Source organism: Dermacentor variabilis, chromosome 11 (genome assembly GCF_050947875.1).
Source record: "Dermacentor variabilis isolate Ectoservices chromosome 11, ASM5094787v1, whole genome shotgun sequence".
Taxonomy (NCBI): Eukaryota; Metazoa; Arthropoda; class Arachnida; order Ixodida; family Ixodidae; genus Dermacentor; species Dermacentor variabilis.
This window is the reverse complement of record NC_134578.1, coordinates 25,061,809-25,085,765: the sequence shown is the minus strand read 5'-3', so window position 1 is coordinate 25,085,765 and position 23,957 is coordinate 25,061,809. Positions and strand designations below refer to the sequence as shown.

Sequence of the window (23,957 nt, the reverse complement as noted above, 5' to 3'; positions counted from 1 at the left end):
TGCAAAACGTCTGCATTTACATTTGCATGACTCATCCACTTCAGCCAGCGGCTCTTTAACCCCCTCCCCCCAAACCTTTGGTGATGCTAAGCCGGATTCACACGACGAATATGATTGAAGATGAATTAGTCAAGTGAAATCTGATGTGAATCGGATCACTTCGCAGCTAGCATTCACACGACACAGGATGACAGTGCAGATGGAGCAGCCCTCGCACGGGCAATGAGCGAATGCGACTGAGCCGAAAATCCCTACGATGAAATGGCTCTCCGCCATTTCACAGAGTAGTTCGTATGGACTGAGGCAGTGCCACGGGAACAAATGACGCACGAGTTTGCTAGCGCTGCATGCACTATTCGCTTGCTAAATGCAAAATTGTGACCCGTAAAGGGGAGAATGTGTAACCATGAAAAGGGGAGAAAGGAGCTTCAACACTCAGGGGTGGGGAGGCGATAACTCCCTAGGCGATAACTAAACTTCGAATGGTGAAGCACCTTGCCTTGTGATGTGGCCTTGCAGCTCAAGGCTAAATTTGCATATAACTAGCACTTCGACACTACTGTTACATTTCCTTGAATTTTTGGTGGCGGTTGTACGTGCAAAAATGTCCGAGTAGTCGAGTGAAGAAACCAAAGCAAACATCTGTGAAGTATACATATTCCTTTTAATTAAACAGAGCACTTAAATAAGCGTAACAGCAAAACAAACCACAAGAACAAATCGACTCAGAAATGTGTCCGCAGAAGCTCCTTGTAGAAATCATAGCAGGTTTCTCACAGTAATCACCGGGGGAATCGCCAGGGAGAAACCCGCCTCTCTAATACGCTGACAATGCCAAGTGTTATCGGGCACAAGTTGCGTGCCGCCCGCCGTCCACTGGTAGCGTGACTCCTGTGATGAACGAAGCGGCGTCCGAGGCCAGAAATGCAATGGCTTTGGCCACGTCATCTGGGTTCCCAACTCGGCCCAGGGGATGAGTTGTCTTTGAGTGTTCCAGGAACTAAGAACAAAGAAAAAGCAAATGCGCTTTAGTTCCTGCACTTGCACAGCTGCAGTGGAGGTGGTGATGATAATGACAAAGGCAATGAAAAGGATATTATTTAGTGAGATGTGTTATCGGTCCTGTTTTAGACTTAACAATATAATCATCACCAGCATCATCAGCTTATTTTCGGCCTACTGCAGGACGAAGGTCTCTCAAAAGACACTTCCAATTCATGTTGTTGCATCAACCAGATGCAAATTTTCACATATCATCACTCCGTCTAATCTGCTAGATTCCATGGTTGCATGCATTCCATAGTACATTCCGTAGTACAGCAACAACTTGATCTCGATCTTCAACTCACTGTTGCATAGGACTCGTCCGACATGCCTCCACGCTTCTGCAGCTCTGTGACCACTACGCCAGGGCTGGAATGAAGAGCATACAAAGCAAAGTTAGGCTTGGCTGCGAGTGTCACGGGAATGAGTTGTTTGCATCTGCTCACATTGTTAGACTGTACGACAACCATACACACAAACACATGTGTGCATGAGTGCACACACTTTTTACAGCAATAGCAAAGCCATGTGCAACAACATAAAATGCGACAATGACTGAAGTGCAGAAAAACTTACTTGACAGCATTGACCCTCACTTGCTTGCTTGCCAACTCTGTTGAAAGAGGAAGGTCATTGTTAAATGTATACATATTGCAGCACCAAATCCTAATGTTATCGTGATTTAGTGTGGGATGGGAGGATGGAACACGTCACTTTGAAATTTGATATATGCTGGCCCTTCCAGAAGGTGCAAGTGAAATTCTATTTAATTTTATCTGCTTTCTGCACAGGAATTCAAGTAGAGACATGAGATGTCTTACTGCATTTTATCTTCTGTGTACGCCTTCATTAAAAAAAAATCACGTCCGACTTCAGTGACCAATTCCCTCAATTTAATTACTATGCACCTGACTCCATGATACATTCAGGACACACATGATCTTAAGAATAACGTCTCCGAATGCAATTTCTGACCTATAATTTGGAGTCGCCGAGGACCACCTGAGAGTATTAATAACTGGGAGCCAGAAAATAACAGATTTGCTTAAAGATAAGCATATATTTAAACATTTGTGGCAAAAGTCTGTCAACGTGTTGCTTCACATACATATGCTTCCACGCAAACTGGTCAGTCTACTTCTACCACTGTCATTCTGCTGCAACAGCTTGTTGATGTATGCCCTAAATCTGCATTCGTTAATAACTTTACAGAAGTCGACCCCACTTCGAAAGCCAAAATGAGTAGGTCCCTTAAAAACAGTCACTGTTTGGCAGTTCCCTGGCTTTATCGCTGCCCTCGTCGGCGACAAAGCAAGAATGGAATTAGTGCCATTTGAACCTGCTTGACGATTCTGAGACAAAAGTTCATAATAGTCAAAGACAAAGTCGCCCGATACAGTGTTACTGTTTAACATGTAGAGGAACAAACAAGGGTCGAACAGGAGTGGGACCAAGCTGACCACACACTGGCAAATGCAAATGCAACATTGAAAAATTAGCAGATTGGCTAGACTTGTTCCATGGTTTCGACATGGCCGTCTACTATATGACTGACTAGGCTTCACTACTTTTGGTTTCGAGGATGTGCTGGTGATGCATCAAAAGAAAAACGCAGCTCTTTGCAAAGTCCCAATTACCAAGCAGTGCTGAACAGAGCCCAAAATTTTGGTTGTTCGGATACATTGTGTATATAATGTCTGTGGCAGGTCTGTGAAGATGTCTGAATATTCAAGCATGTTTAATTAATTGTGGAGTGAATGTACACCTGGAAAGCTTTGAGAAGATTTCAGTGCCACTAAAACCTGCTGTAAGAAAGGCAAAACTGCTCTACATTACATTTTATCCACAGCGAATTTTTTTCCCTCTTAAATCAGGTGGCCAGCCCCATTTTGATAGACTAAAATTAAATTAAATTAAATGGCATAAGACTAGATGGAGTGACGAAATTAGGAAATTTGCTGGTGCTATTTGGATTCAGTTGATGCAGGACAGGCGTAATTGGAAATCGCAGGGAGAGGCCTTCATCCTGCAGTGGACATGAATAGGCTGACGATGATGATGATGATGAAAATTTAATTGTGGAGCATTACGTACCAATACCACAATATGATTATGATGCACACCGTATTTGGGGACTATGGATTAATTTTGACCACCTGGTTTTTTTTAACACGCAACCAATGCACGGCACGCAGGCATTCTTGCATTTCGCCCCCAGTGAAATGTGGCCACCATTGCTGGGATTGGATCCCGTGCCCTCGGGCTTAGCAGCAATTATGATAGATGATAACATTACTTTTGTTTGTCTGGCATCAACCCAAGTAACATGCAGCATTTTTAATTTCTTCCAGACAAAACAGGCAAGTATACTGCATGCAAACAGTGTTTGATGCCATGCACTAAGACATACAGGGAGGTTTAAAAGGTAACCATAAAAAGTGAAAATTTAATCATTCAAATAGTATGGGGACTCGAGTTTTTATCTCAAATATTAAAAAAAGATTTTGCTCTTGCTGCTGCTTCATGTTTTCTCAAATTCCACAGCAAGATTGCATTTTGTGGTCCTGATTTTCACGGCAACACTTGGAGCTGTCACTTGCATGGTTCGCAAAAAAAGAAAAAGAAAAGAAAATGAACTAATGTGAATTTGCCTACGCTGCCAAGTCTTTGCATAAATGATGTCTGAAACATAGTGCCTATGGCATCACCTGGTCACTTCCGGCTTCTGCAGTACCGCAAAGCATGGCATTCGAAAGCGGTTTCAATTACTCAATGTGGGAAAGGAGGAGGGGGGGTGCATGATGTGGTAACCATGGTAACCAAAATTCACACTTATTTTTCTTGGTAAACCAAGCAACCTATAAGTACAGTAGCCCCTCGGCAGGAGCTGTGTCCGAAATGTAGTGGCTGCAGCATGAGACTGCTAGTTTTTTTATTTAAGGAATCCCAATGTTTTTCGGTACATTTCTGAGAAAGCATCATCCTGCTTCAGCCTAATGATTTAATTTTAACTTTATACACTACCTCTGAGCTACCCTGTACACAACCTGAGAAAAAGTGGGCTATCAGCTTGACTGGGAGAGCCAGTCATACTGGGCTTTCGTACTGACACAACATTCAGCATGACAGGCAGTACAAGTGAGGCGAAGGGATCACGTGATAATACGGCTGAATGCTCAACCTAGTAAGAAAAGCAATGTGACCTTACCTAAGGCCGAACAGTGGGTCAGCTGATCAACAGCACTTTTGGACATGCAGTAGGCCAACACGTTTTGAAACTGGAAAAAAGAAAACCAAGCATAAAGTAAAAGACATGTAATGACTATTTGTGGGTGTTCGATGAAGGGCTTAATTTGTACTCAATGTTGCACTCAAATTTTGGACAGGAACTCCTCTGCATACTTTGAATGTTTATGGGGCCACCCCTCTGTGAAAGTCCAAAAGTTTAGGCTCAAAAGCAGGCTCAGGCTCAATTTCCATCCCATTGAAGCAAGCACTGGCATGCGCCTCGTAACAGCAAACTTCTATGTATTGTATACTTATGCAGATACAGCATAAGAATACTGCTAGTATCTGTCTTATGCGCAATCCACAACAAAAAATGGCACATGCACATGACCATACCCCTAAGTCTCTCAAAACCAGTAGCTACATGCCTGTCATAACAATAACAAAGAGTGACTTCGTGCATCAGAAAAAGAAAAAGAGATATGAAAAATGCACAGATAGAAGTCCTTATATCAGAGACTTCAATGGAACATTGCGCATGCCAATCTACCCATGTCGGATATCGGCGCACACGTTGAGGCGACTGGCTGTGTGCCCCAACATGCAGAGGTTCATGGATCAAGGGTAGCCGAAACTGGTACATGCAAATTCCCTGTTAACGTGTATTCAACGCTGTGGCGCATTCAAACTGTACTTGATGGCGATCACATGAGCGTAGCCTTTTCAACTGTGGCTGGACCGCAGGCCATGGCGTTACATGGAAGAAGCGTACATTTGTGTGCACCTTGTAAGGCCAGTCGCCCGTTCTGCCCTTAGGTGCATACAGATTTTGAAACACAAGCTGACACAGACGAGTAGCCAGACACATATACACCAGGGTCTGTTTGGGCTTTAGTCAATGCATAATTTACTGTAACACAAAGTTTGTCGCAGATATATACAATTGAACCAGAATATCACAAAACTTTAATAAAGTGAACTATCCTCTACATCAAAGGTACAAAATTTGTTGATTGATTCTGACGTAAAATAATTCCCTCATAACGAAGTGGACATTAGATATATAGAACTCGGGGCGTCGGCTGCCATAGCCGCAAAGCCGTTTTCCCATTGTGAAAGATGTGTTCGGGGTATACTTTCTTTTTGGAGTGGACTGGGGCAGGCTTACACAATCTTGCACATCTAGAACTATGTTTTTAATGATGCTGAGAAAAAGTTCACAGCACTGTTAGAAATTACTGCCTACTAGGCGTAGTTTTGTTTTCAATAAACGAATTCCATCTTGGCTTTTTTTTCTACGTAGGAGAAGATATTGTCATCCAGTTTTTCTGACTTTCTGCCATAGCCTCAAGTATGAAACTGCGTTTATTGAAGTCACCACCGCCGCTATTTATTCACTGGCACGCTGATTCACTGGCAGCCACAGTCGTCGTTTTGCGCTGTCTAAATTAGACCTACTACTTCGACATTTGATATCGAGCTTCCTGCTATACACTGCCATGTTTCTCATTTAAAGAAATTACTCTGCCATTACCTCATTACCCAATTACCCTCATTACCCTGTCGTTAATGGTGCACACCCAGCCTTTGTCATTCTCTGTCAATGGTGTCAAAGTGCGGACACAACGGCAAGGGCTTAAAGCGTTGCATAATGCTGGTTCCCAAAAGTCAGCTTTGCTGCAATACAGCAGCATTATAGGGTCAACAATACCCAATGTAAAATGTGCTAATTATACTTGCATGCACCCCGTCTCCTGTGGCAGTCAAAGCACTAAGGCGCCTAATAATTGTACTGGCAGGCCATTAAAGCTATTAGGGACGTGGCTGTGGCAATTCGAGCCCTTGAGGAAAATTGAAGGCACACATTCGTTTTTTTTTTCGGAATTCCCGGCTTTTCGGATGCTTTTGGGGTCCGTAGAGAGCCCTAAGAAATCATCTGACGTTGACTATGTAATGAATGCATCACAAACGTTCGTTCAAGTTCACCAAAGGCAACTTTGCGTACATCAGATTACTAAATAGTATATCAAGAAGAAAGGGGGTTAACCGAGGGGCCCATTATCAAACTGTTTTTAGTGCATAAGTCAATTCGTTATAACTGGGTATGACTGTATATACTTCATTTGTTGCAGGACAAGTGCGATTGTGCATCAAGAAAAGTGACCCTGAAGGAAAATTAAACTTAGGAAAGATGGATAGCACTCATCTTGTGTTCTAATCTCAGTCTATGACTTTTCATGCTACAATAAAGTAGTATTTAGGAGGCAAGTTCCGCTTATTATAAGCAGACATTTGTGGTACTCTATAATCACGTGACAGATTGTTCTGGCTTCGCATAGTCAGTGTTTTTTATGTCCTTAAAGATGGTAAAAATGTACATCATTCACATGAGAGTATGACAAAATTAAAGTTGCTGTGGATGAGCATGAATGATTATAATCCTTATCAGGATTGGCAAAAGTGACTGTGCACTGAGCAACAATAGTACCCGTGCCTGCTGAACAATAATGCTGGCCAATTTTTTATGGAATTTATTTTGGTATTGTCCCCTCAGTGCTTACACTGAAGCACTAGAAAAGGGAAGAGCATAATCTGCAATACTGCAGAGGCAGATTACGATTCTGACAAACCACCCTACATGCCAAGGGCGATTAGAAGTCCACAATCACATGGCCTTTCCAGCTGCAATTTTTTCTGCAAGTCATCTCACGGCATGAAACAAACATTTGAATTCTGCACAAGCTTATCCAAAGTTATAGATTAACTCAATGTGTGCCTCTAGAATCCCTCTAGAAATCTCTACATCTATAGATTGTTGAATGATCTTTGTAACGTTGACATTAAAGTTTCTGTATTATAATGGAGGAAGGAGCTGAGGCATACCGATCTGATACCAGTGACACTAGACACGTTGACAATGCTTCCTTTGCTGAAGATCAGATGTGGCACGGCCAGAGACATTAGGTGCAAGACCGTCCTGCACAGATGGGAACGAATATTGAGACAGTGATAAATGCGTTGCCATCAGAGGTATGTTGACTTTTCCATATCAACGAGACATGCAGCTGATAGACTGGCTGTGTTGTGTTCCTGTTTGTTCCAGCAAGCAAAGCTGCTTAACTTGATAACAAGAATGCAACTTGACATTGTTCGGCCAACGGCCTTGAAAATTTGTTCACTTTTAAGATAACCCGAAAAGTTATTGTGGGTGGTGTTTTTTTTTATCTGAACACTCAAAGATATAAAATGTACCTAATGCAGACCTGCAAACCTTAGAATTCAAAAATCCCTATAGTGGTATGTAAAAAATACAAAATTATTTGATTGCTCAATATGCTTACTCTTTATCAAAGATTCAGATTGTTCTGTAGGGATTCTATGAACAGGCACTCCGCTCTATATAGTCGCAGCAACAATGATCTGTGCCGCAGACAAGCGTCTATGTTTATGAAGTTTATTAATGCAACGTTCATGTAACAGCTGCCAAATATTTGGTTGCTGTTGTACATTGGTTCTATCAGTTGATGTCCCCGATGTGCAGGTATGCGCATATAATGAATAGCTCCAAATATTGGGCTATAAAAAATCCTTTAGTGACATTACATTTTTTTTTCAAAGTTGTTTCCGCCTTAAGCTACATGCACATGAAAAACCGTAAAATATTTGTGTCAATATGACAATCACAAACGACAGCTAGAAATGGGCTTTTGCGGACAAAACTGAAAATTGGCAGGCATGCTGTCTCTCGCATTTTTATTTTAGGCTCACTCTTAATTTCTTTCACAGCAAATCAGTGGCAACAGACTACTGCAGTTTGACAGTATGCGCACACTGCTTTAGTTAAAGGAGGCTTCAAAAAATTTAATTCTGGGGTTTTACACACCAAAACCACGACCCGATTATGAGGCGTGTCGTAGTGGGCGACTCCGGATTAATTTTGACCACCTGGGGTTCTTTCATGTGCCCCCAATACATGTGACACAGGTGCTTTTTGCATTTTGCCGGGGCGAAATGTGGCTGCTGCGGACGGGATTGGCAACCTAGATAGATTCCCTAGATATATTGCAAAATGTTTAGGTTGTCAGTACAATTTCAGTAATAAAGCTTTACGTTATGAAATAGACTGGAAAGTTTTATTTATTTCAAAGCTCATTTTAAAAAAAAATCTGAGGACACTTATTAAGCACGTTTTATGAGTTGTGAATGTGAAAGCATTAATGGCCAATTGAATGCTGCTGAGCGGTCCTTTGAGTTATGAAACTCCTCGCGGGCAAGCGAGCACGTTTTGATCTTGCCTTACCAAGGCGCAGTGAGAACGCAGGTGAGAGTTTGCGCGGACAAGGAAGATGGCTTCCGAGAGCGAGATCGTGGGAGACATGGTGTCATGCCAATGTCCTCTCCCTCACGCAATACCGCGGCAGAAGGTGTTCCCTTTTGCCCATGCTGCTCCATCGAGGCCTGAGTGTGCAAGCGTGACCCAGCGTCATGAGCGATGAGGTGTGCTCCTGATGTAGCGTTGCAGCCAGAGGGAAGCTACTCCGCTATGGACGCTGCCGGTTATTTTTGCTCAATGGACCATTTGGCGCTTTTCTATCAATATATTTAAATAATAAAGTCGTAGGACTCAAGCTAAAATGATGCCGCAGTGCAAGTTGTTATGCTAACAACACAGCTTCCTGCTCAAAGCCATATTCACAGAAGACGACGTCAGCATTTATACACTGTGTTGTTGCCTGAAGATTTTTTTTGCATCTAGACCAAAGTGCCGAGATTATACAGAAGCTTAACTGAATTGTATGGAGGATGGGCACCGGACCTCCATTACAGAATGTAGCAGTGTCAAAAAAGTGCACCGCTTATGACCCCAATGTACACATAGGGGTTGACCTCACATTTTTTAATGCTGTGTACTGATGTAGCATCACCACACGCTGCATTATTTTGCAACAAAGCACAAAGATACGCGGTTAATTTTTGTTTCCTTCAAAGCAAAATTCGCCCACACACGACTAATGCGACTGTTGAAGGTTGCTCAAGGTACATGTGCCTGCTTATACACAGATTTGCCTGTGCTGCTTTGTTTGACGTTCCAGCAGACGTTTGTTTTGGCAGTTATTAAATATTTCACTCAGACTGTATGGACATCGACAGCCCAGTTGGAGGAATGATAGGCAAAATCACAGTAGCAATACTTCGTTAACAAGCCCAAGGCATCTACACACCGCCTTTTACTGGACTAGATGTTTTCACTGTGCTGCTGTACAATCAAAAGTCACAGTTTGTATTTTAATACGAAGGTAATTTGCAAGTGGCAGATCAAAGCACCCCATCACATCAGCAGTTTTGCAGCTTCAATGTCACAGCACAACATTTTTTTACATTTGAACAAATGTCACTATTTCCATAAATTAGGCACAAAATAACTAGATCTAGGGAAATTTCCCTAAAGTTGACAGCACTGTCAATTGATCTGATGATACACAGAGAACCACTTTCAAGTTCCCTTGGAAAGCTGTAAATCCAAGTTATACCGTCCAGTAAGCTGCAAGGATTTTTTTGCTTCATTCATATTAGTTGCAAGACCTGTTCATTGCGATGCACTTGTACAGGGCAAAAGTACGTAAAAAATGAAGTTTTTGATTCTATCGTCTCTCACAAAAAAAAAAAAAGACTAAAAAAAAAGAATTGAGCATGGGATCAGCAGATTATACTTAAAGAGACACTGCAAATTGTTTAGAGGAAAAGTGCTAGTACTAGCCCCACTTTAAGGTCAGTGCTTCTGATCCGCTCGGAAATCAGTACGCAAGAAAATGAAATACAGTAGGCCCCAAAGTACTAATAGTACTTTGGATAATACGTACCTAACGTTAATGGCAAACATTTCGTCGTACTGTTCGAGAGACGTGTTCTCAATACTCCCATTTGCAATTATGCCTGCACAGTTGACCTGTACGAATAAATGAACAACAGGCTAGTTGACAGCACCAGAATCTCACAAAAGTTTCCAGTAAACATGATCAATCAGTTCTAAAAGATTCAGTTGACCCTCACTACACTGAAGTCCCATATGACAAAATACAGTGAAACCTTGTTGATACATTTTGAAAAAGAAGAAAAAATGTGTGAGGAAAGCATACTAACGATGGGAATTAACGATCTGAAGTCACTAAAATATTTGGCAGACTGAACTTTAGCCGACATTTACGTAATGTGAAGTGCTGCACAAATTGTTAAAGCATGAGACGCGAACGCACGCAGACCTGGTGGGGCCATTTCCTATTGCACAGTATTTTAAGACAGCAAAGGGAAACCGAAACAAAATCGAGCTGGTGAGCAACGCCAGAATACATTGCTGCCAAACTGAAACACGACAATCACTTCCCACCGACGCCAGCAGGGAACGGCGACGCATTTGGGTTATAGCCTACAAAAAGCACGCAGTGCACTTTCCGAGACACTATGCCGCACATCCCGTGGAACAGGTGAAGATGTTAATCACAGTAGGGTTGGCAGCCATAACTGTGAATGCGACATGCGGTGACCCGTGAGGAGATTTGCTGGTACGGGACGAGGAAACCGAGTATGCACTGGCATTTTCACATGACGTGGCACGACTGCGGGTAACCTGCCGCAATGGGAATCTACGCGCTCTCGATCGTGCGTGCCTCGCGCCTTTACATGTTCATGTGGGATGTAACAGCTGTAAAACATTATACGATCGCAGTTTGGCGATGTACTGAACGTTGCCGCCAAAGGTAGCGTTTTTCGGGAATGTATTAACTGGTAAGGAAGAAGCGTAACTGTATTGGGTAATTTTTTGTGTTCATGATCGCAGAAGTTAGTGCTAGGAAATCGTATGAAATGGGAATATATCAACGAGGTTTTAATTTAACTTTGTTATGTCCAATATTGGTTATGAGCATGCATTCCTTACATGCCGATATCACTGACAGACATTTTAGGTTTGCTTGATCACATCTGACAATTAACTATATTGAGGTTCAATGTATGTAACAGGGAGAAAATGATTTAAAGTAGGGACGTACCAGAATGTCAATTTTACCGAACTTTTTACTTGTTGATTCTATGAGGGTTTCTGCCAACTGGGTGTCCCTTAGGTCGCCTGGAGTTTGGAGAATCTGAAAAGGAAAGGTATTTTTATGCACATTGCATTCAACAATTTTATGCACAGATTCAATTCCCACCTTATAATGGCTGTCCGGACTAAATGTCATCAGGATAAAAAAAAAATCATGGGCATTTCTTTTTTCACGAGCGAGGTCAAGCTAGCTTGGGGATTTACAGAATTTTGCATGCCAGAACGACAACCTGATTACGAGGCAAACCATAATAGGAGAATTACGATTAATTTTGACCATTTGAGGTACTTTAATGAGCAGCTAAACCTAGGTACACAAGTGTTTTTGTATTTGTTACCCATAGAAATGTGGCTTCTGCGGCCAGGATTGAACCCACGACGTCGAGCTCAGAAGTGCAATGCCATAGCCACAGAGTACGCCATAAGTTTAATTCGCTAACTCCTATCAACTTGCCTATAGAATACGGTGTAAATCCAAAAGTCATGGAGGTTGTTGAGAAATTACTGGTAATAGCAACAACCTATGTTTTGTCTAACAAAACGGACTTCGACAAAACGTCAACAAATCGTTTTGTGTGAACCTTACTTATGACAAAAAATAAAAAAGTAGAAAAAGAATGCCTGTGAAATTAAAAAGAATTACAACAATACACTTGTGTGCCAGCCATAGCAGTAGTCTCAAACGCAAGCCTCATCATTAGATATGCTGTGAGCCTTACATTCAAAGCTTTGTCTTTGAAATGGAGCAAGGATGCACACTGAAAGCAGCTGATGCAGCAGGGAAGAAGCGGAGCTGTTTGTTTAAGCGTGATGAACTATGCTCACACTTAATGAGCTTTACGCTTGAGAGAATTTTAATCCATGACAACATGTTTCCACATGTTCTCTTAACATTTGATGGGCTAGCTTTTTTCATCAGCAAAAGAGGACTGCATGAAAGTTAGGTTTCTTTAAAGGGTGTTATCGGTCATATCGTCTACGTCCTTCCCAACTTTTGCACTGAAACTTTATCAATAAGCAAGGTTATTAAAAGTTAAAAATAAGACATTCACGACTAGTACGAACGCACATCAACATACAGGGAGCACCATTAGCATTCAATGCAGCAGTTAGTTGAGAGCTGATATACCTCTAACTACCAAAGTTTTCAGAAGATGAAGCTGTGAAGAAAAGTTTAAGGGACTGCAAAGAAAAACATTAGGACTAAAGCTATGTTTAATGCGGATTAGGTATAGGTAAGGCACCAACTAATAGATAATTGATAAAGTGGTGGCTTAAAGGGGCACTAAGTAGCAATAGTAAATTAGTTTAGACTGAAAACGAGTTCTATGAAAACTCTCTTCATTCCATCACTGCATAAAGTGTTATTAAGAGAAAAAAAGATTACGGTTGGAATTCATGCCCCCCTCCTTTTTTTTCAAAGAACTTTATTTAAAGTATCAAAGTCAAGGTTACAGTATGCCAATGTGATGACAAATTGCAAAGTATTTTCTCATACTCAAGGTTTTGTGCAGAAAAAGTTCCGATTGTATTCTAGGCAAAGCAATTGGTTTGACTGGAATGCAAATGCATTTTTTATTTGTCGACAAAGAATTTACCAAAGATCACGGCAACCTGTCACAGTCCCACGGGGAGCTGGTATAGGAGCATCAGAGGGGCACTGCAACCCATCTTTCATTTTTGTTTACTTTCTGGCTTAAATTAGATTGAATTCTCAGGTTTTACGTGCCAAAACCAAGATCTGATTATGAAGCATGCCGTAGTGGGGGACTACAGATTCCCTTTGACAAACTGGGGTTCTCTAACATGCATCGAATGCACGGGACACGGGTGTTCCTGCTTTTCACCCCTGTCAATATGATGCCACTGCGGCCGGGATTTGGTCCAAAGACCTCATGTTCATCAGCGTAATGCCAAAGCCACTAAGCAACTATGGCAGGTTATTTTCTGGTTTGCCAAGCCTCAGGTAATGATAGGAGGGGACCTTGACAGTATTTTAAACATATTTTACTAACACAATTAATTTTGACATTCCTCATGATCGTCCTTCTAGAATATTTGCTTAAAGTACACTGAAGTGTTTTACAAATCTGTGTTTCAAAATAAAAATGACTAACTACTGGCTAAAAGAACAGTAAAAAGAAGCTGATGTCTACTCGAGTGACAAATATGCGAGGTTACTTTTATGATCGTTGATAATTATGCTTCAAAGCAAAAATTGGGGACTCCAACGCAGGGGTTGTGTTGCTGGCACTGATTTGATACTGAGCGCACCACCGCATGCTGCTGCCACATGAAAAAGGTTGTGGATGTCCCACTAATATATTTACTGTAAAAGCTTTTAGAACACTAACATTCAAGAAATGAGGCAAAGGTGTGAACTGCGTACTTTGGCATCTTGCGGCATGTACTGCTGGCATGCTTCTGCAACTTCCTTTAGCTTATCCTCTTTCCGGCCGTTGAGAGATAACCTGGCCCCGAGCCTCGCAAACAGCTTGGCTGTGCTCCAGCCAATACCCGAAGATGCACCTGTAGCAATTGTATGCATTAGCACACCCTTCGCATTCTGATTGCTTCACAGACAAGATACAGAAAAGCATTGCACAGATGTGCCGAAGCAAATCAGCACGACCTTGAACTTTTAAAAAGATGTGATTGATGAAAGATGTACAATTATTTTAAATGCAAAATGCAATGACTGACACTAAGGCATCTTCTGCTGGTTCAAGATGACTGATTATTCCTCTGATATGAATGTATGAATGATACGATATGAATGATATTAATGTATGTGATGTGCGGGTGCAACGCTGCACAAACTTGTCAGCACTCATTGAGCGAAGTACTAGTGAACCCTTATGGTGTGAAACTCATGCAACTTTCATTGTGCAAACATTTAATGAAAAGTACTGTTATTACGTTTTTCCTGGCAGCACTCCATGCAGCATTCAGAGAAGCATTTTCAACGAATATCAGTGTAGCCTTTAAGGCCTGATCACCTTTAAGGCCTGAGCTCGGTTTGCAGCTCAAGCTCAGCAATAAATGTCACAACTCTGTAAACCCATGAGCTTAGTTGCTGTCAGTAGAATGGCACAATTAAGGGTATTAAAATTATTACAATTTAAATCAAACACAAGTTTTTCCTTATATGCGGGCTTTAATATCACATGAATAAACAGGCGGTAAAATATTTTTACTCCCTTCATTACAAGAAATAGCATTTGGAAGTGTATTCAATGGGGCAGTGTCAAAATGATTAAAATGCAAAATGCTGCCATACTTCATGGTCGGTTTACGATGCACAATAACTTGGAATGGCTCGTCTATGCATATACCCTCTATTTTCACAGTAGGCTAGCTCTGACAAAGGTATCAAGTGCTAATGTTTGGTCAAGGTGTCGAATATCCTGAGAAATTGAAACGAAAATTTTAAACTGACCGATTCGATATAGAACAGAAGCATTTCATTTGTGTTTGAAATTTTAAACATTCACACAATGCCCACCAGTCATAGGCACCGGGCCACTGTGGCAGACTTGAGTATGTGGCCGTCTCTTACCTGTTATGATGGCCACCTTGCCCGACAGGTTGATAATCGCTTCGGGAGGCATTTCTTGTCACAGGTGCAGCTGCAGTTGGAACAAAAACTGCAGCAGAGGTCGTAAGCAGGCAATGTAGCACAAGCAGACCATTTCTGAGCCTTTAAGCAGGCATGCACAGGACGTAATAAAGTCACTCCCTGAAATGCCGGTTGTAAAATCGCGAGCAATGCCCCCTCAAGTTCCGCCTTCGCTTAATCACTGCCGGGAAAATTTTGCAACATGAAACATCCTGTAGTGCTACACTAGGAACTGAGAAATTATAGGATTAGGAAGTTAAAAAAAAGCATAGGAGAAATTAACTTTCGTTTTCTTGAACTGAAACGCAGAATTACAAATGAGGATTATATTTAGGTTTAGCACATGTGCACGAATACCAAAGGAAGTCAATGGGGAGACAGCCACTGTCTAAGCTCAATTAAAAAATGAGCGTCATGTGAAGGCAGGTCTGTAACCAAGTGGAGGTTTAGGGAGTCCCAACAGCCTCATGATCACTGCGGTGATGTACTGCCCAGTCCAACTTACATTCATATCATTATATTACATGTACATGTCAATATATGCATTACATGTAGGGTCCTTCATTTTCGGGTTTTGTATTTTTTTTATTCAAGGGGGTAGGGGTAAAAGTTGGGTGTTAATATTAAAGAGGAAGAGTGGGGAGAAATTCAGGCTTTTGTTGTCTGATAGTCCAACATTAGTGATTTTCCACAACATTTATAAATGATTGGCACAAGCGATGGTTTCCTTTTGGACACGAACATTTTTTAAACAAGTGAAATCACTTGCAGGATAACATAATGGCAAATAGAGCTGCTCGCAAATCATATGGAGAACCCATATCTACAAATACTCATTGCCAGGCATTATTAAAAGAAACCACATTAACAAAACAACAAATAGAGATGGGTTTGGCAATCCATTCTTGAATTTCGTCTGCATATTTTTTAATAAAGAAAAGAAAAGCGTAAAAAACAGTGCACATAGGCATACTGCACAGAAGGTGTCGTGCTTTTCCTTATTTTGCAAGCCCTTATTGACATACCTTATCATATGCATTGCAAGCATTTCTGCGTTCATGCTAGACCTGTCAGGCTTTTCGACCTTGCTTGTTGCCGTCCTGCTTTACCGTTTCCCAATGCATGCTCTTGCAACAAAATGAACAGAATTACCTGTCTTTGAACATAAAGTAGTTAGGTAAACATCTCGATGTTACAGCTACTGTTCACAATGCAAAGCACCATCAGTGCTGCATTGTTTCAATTCCTAGCGCATTACCGCTTTTTAGATGTATGTGACGAGAGGGAAGTGTAATATGGTACACCACTGTTGCATTCAATTAAATGCTGCTAATAAAGCAACAAGCTTTTGTTCACATGTCAGTAGGCAAGAAATATATTTTTATATGCCAGTTATTGCTGGTGTTAAGTGAAAAAGAGGTCCATATGCCACAGTTGCACCATATAATTATTACAATACATCTTAACAAAAGGTCAGCAGTGTCCATTAGTTCTGTCACACCAGCATTTACTATTATTGTTTAAGGAAAACTTCAGGGAGACATCAGGTTTAACCTGATAAATTTTGTTCAAAGTGCAAAAATCTAGCCTTATCGGGTTTTACCTGAAAGCAAAGGACCCTAGTTATATGTTTTTACATGTCAATGATGTGACTGATTAACACGAAAAAATTCCTGTGTACAGCCTTGTGTGGAGGTCATGGATTTAGCTCCCGCAAGCAGGAAGTTGTCTTTTCTTCTGCTTTCATTTCTTTTATTAAGAACATGAAGCTCATCACAGAATGACTTTGTCCCGACCTCAAAAGTGCTTTGCAGGAAAGAGTGCACAGTAAAACATAGAAATAGGTTCGTGAACTGCCCTAGAGGAGTAGTTTATGCTGTTGCTCTGACCTGGCAGCAGGAAGTATGTCTGAGAGGACACTGCCCTAATGAAAGGTTTCACGAGTACATTTATGGTGAGTACAGTTGTGTTTACATCACTTGGGTATTCATGTACATCATCACAGCTTCAGCCCACTGTTCTGAGAATGTATCATATCCAGCGGGCAAAAGATTGATAAGGTTATTCATGTAACTGCAGTGGCCACAGAGATAACGCAGCTGGACGACTTGCATGTTATCAGTACACCTTTATGAAAAAGCAATTCTCACTCCTTTTTTTATTATGAAAGCGCGATGGAGTTATGTGTGCCATATCCCATTGACATGTGCTGGTGCATACCTTGTTTTCATGAGCAGCATAGATACAAAGGCAGCCCACCTCTGGTACACGACTAATGGTATGTTATTGTGTAAGGTCATCCATAGCCAGATAGTGCCAGAACTAGCAATGTTCTAAAATCTAGTATTGCAAGTATGTTAAGAAGAAATGGTACTCTCAGTGGTGAATGCGGTATATAGCCATATAAAAACGATGGTGCTTAATTATGAAAGTTTGAAATGTGCATAATAAACAGAAGCTGTGTATAGGTTTCAAGAAAGCACATTTTAGATAAGAGTATGAATACTTTCATGTCCTGTACTCTCACAGAGGCAGGGCACGGGCCCGATCCCATTAGTGGCACCAACGATAACGCGTGGAGCGATGGTGAGATCTATCGCTGTAATGTGTGTGAAAACGAATGACAAGAGGAAAGGAATCTGGAATTAAGTGGTTCATATAGTGTCTTAACAATTATGTATAATTTTTGTTACAGTAAGATACAACTTAAAAAAACAGCAGTTGGCAACCAAGGCACACGAACCCCATAGGGTTGTGTTACTCCGCCAGCCAATCACAGAAGCAAACAAAATCATCGTCATGCAGCCTTTCAAAATGGCCCCGTACTTGATACCTCTGGAGCGTCTGCTGTTCTTGAACAGTCTTTTCAGTGACAGAAGCAATAAGGTGTGCAATAGACATGGACAAATTGTATGGAGTCTGAGCATTTTACTCTTCAAAAGTCTACCTGCCGCAGTTGCTTAGTGGCTATGATGTTGGACCAAGCGAAGCTTGGAACGAAAAGTTTGCCAAAACCTATCTCCAAAGGTATCAGTGGTGCATGATTGAAGCGTGACTAGGTGAGGGTGGTAAAAACACTGAAATTAGAAAACCTATGTGTACGAAAATTCTCTAAAATTTTTAACCAGAACACTGGCATACGAGTAAACTTTCCGTTTCAGATATTTTTCCTGCCCAAGAAGAATGAAAGTTATTTTCTATTTCACAATTTATTAGTTCTTTTTTGGCGACCCCAACCAACCAGTGATTCTGGTGCAAGACTTGGCAAGGCTGTGCAAGCCAGCTATTATGTCATGAGGAAAGGCGTTGCTCCCTTGAACGCGGCAGTTTTATCCGAGTTTCTTTTTTTTTTATTTCCTTGCGTGTTCCTTCAAAGTGTGGCGTGCACTTAACTTCAAATTTTGCATGAACAAGCACACTGCATTCGTTGGTGAAAGGTGTGAGTGCAGGTTTTTTTTTGTTATCATGCAAGTTCACGCTACGGCATCTGACGCGGTTGTCTTGTTGTAACGATAAATGCAAAACGCCCCGCGAAGATGCGTCGCGCTATGCTTGCCCTCTGCAACACAGGCTCCGAGTGTCCGACAGGCAGCAAAACTAGTAAGTGGAATGTTTTCTAAATGATAACGTGGGGCAATGTTGTCCGATAATTTTCGGATATGAATACATGGTGTCGCAAGGAATTATGAATGATTCTGTGAAAAGGATTCACATATGTTGCTGTGCCTTACAACTGTTTGCTGGCCATAGTACTTTTCATCACTGAAACATGTTTTCTTTGGTCAGTTATAATGGTTGCATTATTCAAGATGAATAAAAGTGAAGTTGATTTTGAAAGCTCTTTGGCAGTGCCATTTATTTCCATCCTATTCACTCACTTTCCTAAGAAAGCTACTGAAGCAATTGCTGTCAATAACGGGCTAATTGCAATCACATTAAGACATACGCCACTCCTAAGTGTTAAAGAAGACGCTGGCATTTAAGCCGACATGAGTCGCAAACTTGCCTCAGCCTCGAAAGAAAAGTAACTGCTGTCGTAGCGGCTGTAATGCTGCATGCTAAAGAAATTCAAACATTCATGCCAAGCAGCATAACATTTGATGTCACTGCCATTTCCGGTTGTGACGTCACTTCTTTAATTTTTTTTATTTTTGCTTGCTGTTAGTTGTCCCCACGATGCGTAGATGGCGACAGTTACGAGCCCCATTTTCTTGACATGTGGGCTTCTATGGAAGTTTCGCTACCAGTTTACATATACCTTGGTTGGGCTGTTGAACACGGGGGCATGGGATTGAATCCCAGCTGCGGTGACCGCATTTTCGATGGGGGCAAAATGTGAAAAGACCCATGTACTTAGATTTAGGTGCATGTTAGCCCTTTAACTGGCAGGATAAGAAACACCTGACCTTGAATGTTTTTATTGCTTTATTTCTTCTTGATATTGTTCAAATACATACCAAATAAAATATGAAATAGTTTTTCTGAAAAGTAAGTGAGATATAGCGAGTCAAAAATATTGTTGGCCAGCTGGTTAGAGGCAAATGTATGGTCCAAAACTTGTGTTTGGCACTTGGTTTGGCAAAGTAAATGTGTGTTCTTGAGATGTGCCTCAATGGAGAAAAAAAATACTAGCTTTCTTAAAGGAAAAAATGTTTGCGTTAGTGATAATATGACCACCACGTACACTAAGATGGTACTGATGAGGTCTTTGAGTTTCGTCACCAAAACATCTGCTACTGCTCACGGTCAACATTTTCGTGACTACATCTGTTGAGCAGGTACGTAAATTAAGGTAAATTGAAAGGCACAGACTAATATTTGGTATTGTATGGTATTTCCAGATATTTCTGTAAAGTCAACAATAGTGTTGAGCTGCCAGTTAAAGAACCCCAGACAGTCGAAATTTCCGGAGTCCCCCACTACGGCATGCCTCATAATCAGATGATGGGCTTGGTACGGACAAACCCATAATTAAATCTTCAAAAGTCTGGGGTACAGTTAATTTCACTGCTGAGCTCGTTTTACTCATGAAATTTCACTGCCAACTGAAGTGAAACTTGACAATAAATAATTGCAGCGAAGCAAGCATTTCATTTCAGTTCAATAAAGAATTGGGCTTTCGCCATTCTACTATAATATGCGAGGGAAAATGTATGAAATTATGTGCTAGTAATTTTATTTTTGTGGTTACCGCCTTATTTGGGTAACAGGAGAAGTTTGAAGTACTAATTATTTGCAGCCTCACGGAGTAGCAGTGATTGGCGCTTATGAGGGCATGGGCGGGGCGGCTTCACTGCAGACTTAAGTTATATCCGACTATAGTGCATCTACCAAGAATTGTTTCTTGTCACTCTTGCAGAGGCTGAAAACTAACAGAGCTACAGAGAGGAACGCCACAGGTGATATTTATTATGTGGCATCCCATGCATTCTGTGGCTATGCTTTTGCCTGTATTAAAGCAATGCCACTGACTAGGCTTTCAAAGAACTGGACTGCATGTCTATAAAGCTTCAAAGATGACTCTCAGTGACAATTTTGACATCAGTCCTACATGCCGTAGTACAGTATGTGTCTCAGCAAAAAGTGTCACATATGTGAGCGACCCTCGTCTCATAAAGAAGTATTTCTATAGATGCATAAACAATGTGGCCTTTGTGTTTGAAAAGAGTGGCTACATTTCAGTGCATCTGCTTGCAATGCCACCAGGGTCACCAGGTTTAAGGAGTTCAACAGACAGATGTCTACCCACAGCCCTTCTTGAACGCAAAAGACCAGCTTCTTCATGATTGTGGGAAAGCGCCTTTACTCAACGACGATTAGTATACGGTTGCAAGCTATACACAAATCAATTTAACAATAATGAAGTAGTCTTGCATGTTATACGTTTGGTTTGACACATTAATAACATCAAGGCCTTGATTAGTAATTTATTAGAAGTAATGTAAATTAGCAACCACTATTAGTAACAGTACCGAGTCTGCCGTAACCAGTTGAATTAACACAATATAAGCAAGCTTCATTCATAAAATGAAATGGCCTGCCGAGTCTCTGCTAGTTTTGTCCGTCAGTTAACGCCCATTCCAATATCACGCCGTATTAATAAAGACCTCATGAACTGTGTATAGAGGAACAATTCTCGGACGATCACGTTAAGAGATATCACTTTCAGTGCGCGCTGATTGGCTGATGCCACCGTGTATTGGCACGCGGGGGTGATCGTCCAAGAATACCGCCACAGTGAAAGGCAGGCAACAAAGGTGCAGGAAATGTGCAGATGAAATGTAACACAGTGCTGTGTTAATACAAGAAAATAAACAGCGGCACAGAACGTAAACTAATATTAGGCACAACAGTAACAAGGCTACATTGCTGTTCTTGCATGCTCGTTTGTAAATCTGCCAGCACTAACTCGCAGTGCAGTGCTTGTAATTTAGGTAGCAAAGCAATAACACTTTTCTGCACTCGTCACAACTCTTCCGACTCTCTTACTTTCAATGAACCGGCCTCGCAAAAGTAACTGCGACAGGTACGCACACCAAATTGACAAAGCTTGAGGGCTCACGAAACGAGACTGCGGCCCACGATGGGATAAGTTTGGAAGCTTTCACTTTACAGCCGTGAGTGGGCGTTCCGTAACACAGCGGAACGACATAAGCTCAATGCCACCGTTCAAACAACCCTTGCATAACCAAGTGCTAGTAACAGGCAATTACCGCAAGATTTCCAATAGTTAACTCGCACTACTAGATGCCGGGTTGGCTGCCGACCTTCGCCGAATTCGAGGAATGGAGAACTCCGCGGCAAAGTGAGAAAGTAAAATCAGTGCACTTGCACCCATGCTTGCACCGCACTAGCCCGATAAAACCGGCGCCGCGCTCTTTCTTTTCCTATTTTTGCGTCGCTTGCAATGTCAGTCGTGAGGGTCGGCGCCCTCTGCATAGGAGACGTTATCGCTCGTTCGCAAAGAATAAACAGCGAAATGCAAGCGCTTGCCGGCAGCAAACCTGGCAAGAGTTAAAAGAAATATACAAACGAAATACTCACTCAATGGACCCACGAGAGCCGGCGCCACAACAGCTCGAACGCACAATCTACAAGCGCTCAACTGCCGATATAAATAAGCAAAACAAAAAAGTAAGGATTGCTGGACGAATGCTATGAGTATTCTCTTTGAAACTGGGTGGTGGGTTGCGCTACCAAGCCTTTTGCATGTTTCGCCGAATGTCTCCCCTATCTGTCTACCTAATATTACTAATATCTTTGAAGTAGTTTTATTATGTGGTTCACTTTTTTCGCATTGCCCGCAATGCACCTTTAAACGTTAATCTATTCGTCGTGGTTTGGCGCGGTAAAGGTTTGTCTAGCAAAGCAGGATGGTGGGCTAGTTGGTATCGTTAATAGTTTTTAGCCCGAAGTAACGCAATACAATACAAGAAACGCATATTACAATAAAGCGTCAGTTTTTAGTAGCCCTGTGTCCTGTGTGCCTTCTCTCGTGCCCATGCGCTTCTTTGCGGTAAAAAACTATTAACACTAAAAGGTTATTTATTCATTGGATTTATCGTTTCAAAGCAATTGATATATTCATGAGGGCAGCGGACTTCAACTTTATTTTGGCCACGGGTTTGTTAGAAAGAAATTATTATTACGAGAGAAAAGCTGAAAAGGGTGCCCAAGCACAAGTGCACACGAGTGTTCGTCGCTTTCTGCTTCCTTCAGAAGCAGCAGCTGCAGCAGGGATTCAAAGGAGAAACATCGGGCTATTGCCTCCGAGATTGGGTGGCGCGCGCTGTGTGCGCCGCAATATTTCGGAGGCTGTGCTAACGCTAGCTATAGAACGCCACTACAACTGAGCCACTGTGGCAGCCCCGCGGCTGGGACTCGGAAGAAACCTGCGCTGTCTTCAGAACGATAAAACAGAAAGGTTAAAAAAACAAAACAAGAAACAATCTCAGTTGTGTTGACGCCATATGATGGACGTTCTCATTAAGCGCCCGTCGAGCGGAAAGCGGTGGCGTAAGGTCGAGAACTCCAGATCTGCCGAGCTCATTCCTTCTTGGCTGACACGATAGCGGGTCGAGCATTGTTCGACTAGTTCGACGTTGTCGGTCAACAGCTTCGGTGTCGAGGAGGCTGCCTGCCGGGTTTGAAAGGACGCGTCCACTTGCTCTGCCTGAGCACTTATACCGCTGCCCCGAAGCTACACAAGGCTTTCTCAGAAGAGCCAGAAGGTTTACAAAAGGTAATTTTCGCTGCTGCATGAATCAACCTGCACGGTTCAGAAGAAACTACAATACATAAATGTGGTAACAATTATACAACATTTCTCAGAAAAATTTCTTTTAAGAGGAAATCTTCAGCTGGGGGGCTCTTGTTTAAATCCATGTAAAGGAGAAATCGTTTTTTTTTTGGCAATCGTGAACGGCACCGAATTTGACGAGGTTTGTTAAACTTGCGAAAGTTGAAATACAGTGAATTTTGAAAGCAGTTTTTTATATAGGCAGTCAATATTTTTGTAGAAATTGTTGCAACTTAAACATATTCAGAAGGCGAAACTATCAAGTTAATAACTTTCTGACACAGCAATGAAAAACGACATCACAATTCTGTAAATTTCGCCCAATAATGCATCTAAAGCAGACAAAATTCATGTGATGTACACCACTCTGTAATCGTCACCAATTCCGGATGACAGAAAGGGACAATTATTACGCGCACAACACGAACTACAGGCTTCGAAAGTGTTCCTGGTGTGTGTGTGTGTGGGGGGGGGGGAGGTGGGCTCAAAACATCTGTGAAGTCTCAAAGGTTCGCTGTGACTTCGTTCCATGCACACCAAACAATGGTAAGCATATATAAAACAGGTAGCTACGTTAGTTTTCTCAAATAAGACGGCGAGCTTTCTGTCACCCGGACTCAAACCAGAGCAGAACGAGAGAAAATTATGGGGTTTTACGTGCCAAAACC

At 41.7% G+C, this 23,957-nt stretch overlaps 1 protein-coding gene across 2 annotated transcripts; it reads right to left on the bottom strand.

The window, feature by feature from the left end:
* Window positions 1-643: 643 nt before the first annotated feature.
* On the bottom strand, window positions 644-22,141 carry LOC142564566 (3-oxoacyl-[acyl-carrier-protein] reductase FabG-like). 2 transcript variants are annotated; one of them, XM_075675614.1, is made up of 10 exons: window positions 22,035-22,141; window positions 14,931-15,018; window positions 13,761-13,900; window positions 11,319-11,411; window positions 10,134-10,219; window positions 7,156-7,249; window positions 4,253-4,322; window positions 1,621-1,657; window positions 1,350-1,413; window positions 644-1,000 (listed from the first exon to the last, which is right to left on the bottom strand). In XM_075675614.1, the coding sequence occupies exons 2-10, from the start codon at window positions 14,980-14,982 to the stop codon at window positions 842-844; spliced, it is 795 nt and encodes a 264-aa protein (XP_075531729.1). In that variant the 5' UTR covers window positions 14,983-15,018; window positions 22,035-22,141; the 3' UTR covers window positions 644-841. The 2 variants fall into 2 exon arrangements, with proteins under 2 accessions (XP_075531729.1, XP_075531730.1); XM_075675615.1 differs by having other exon boundaries at window positions 14,931-15,000; window positions 22,035-22,117.
* Between the last annotated feature and the right edge of the window lie 1,816 nt (window positions 22,142-23,957).

What these genes read in the sequence shown, in the direction of transcription:
- LOC142564566 (XM_075675614.1), bottom strand. Translation starts at nt 14,982, where the DNA reads ATGCCTCCCGAAGCGATTATCAACCTGTCGGGCAAGGTGGCCATCATA. An exon ending in GTGTCACTGGTATCAGATCG is followed by an intron (nt 4,323 to 7,155) that starts GTATGCCTCAGC and finishes TCTTTTTTCCAG; the next exon opens with TTTCAAAACGTGTTGGCCTA. An exon ending in GTGAGGGTCAATGCTGTCAA is followed by an intron (nt 1,414 to 1,620) that starts GTAAGTTTTTCT and finishes TCTTCATTCCAG; the next exon opens with CCCTGGCGTAGTGGTCACAG.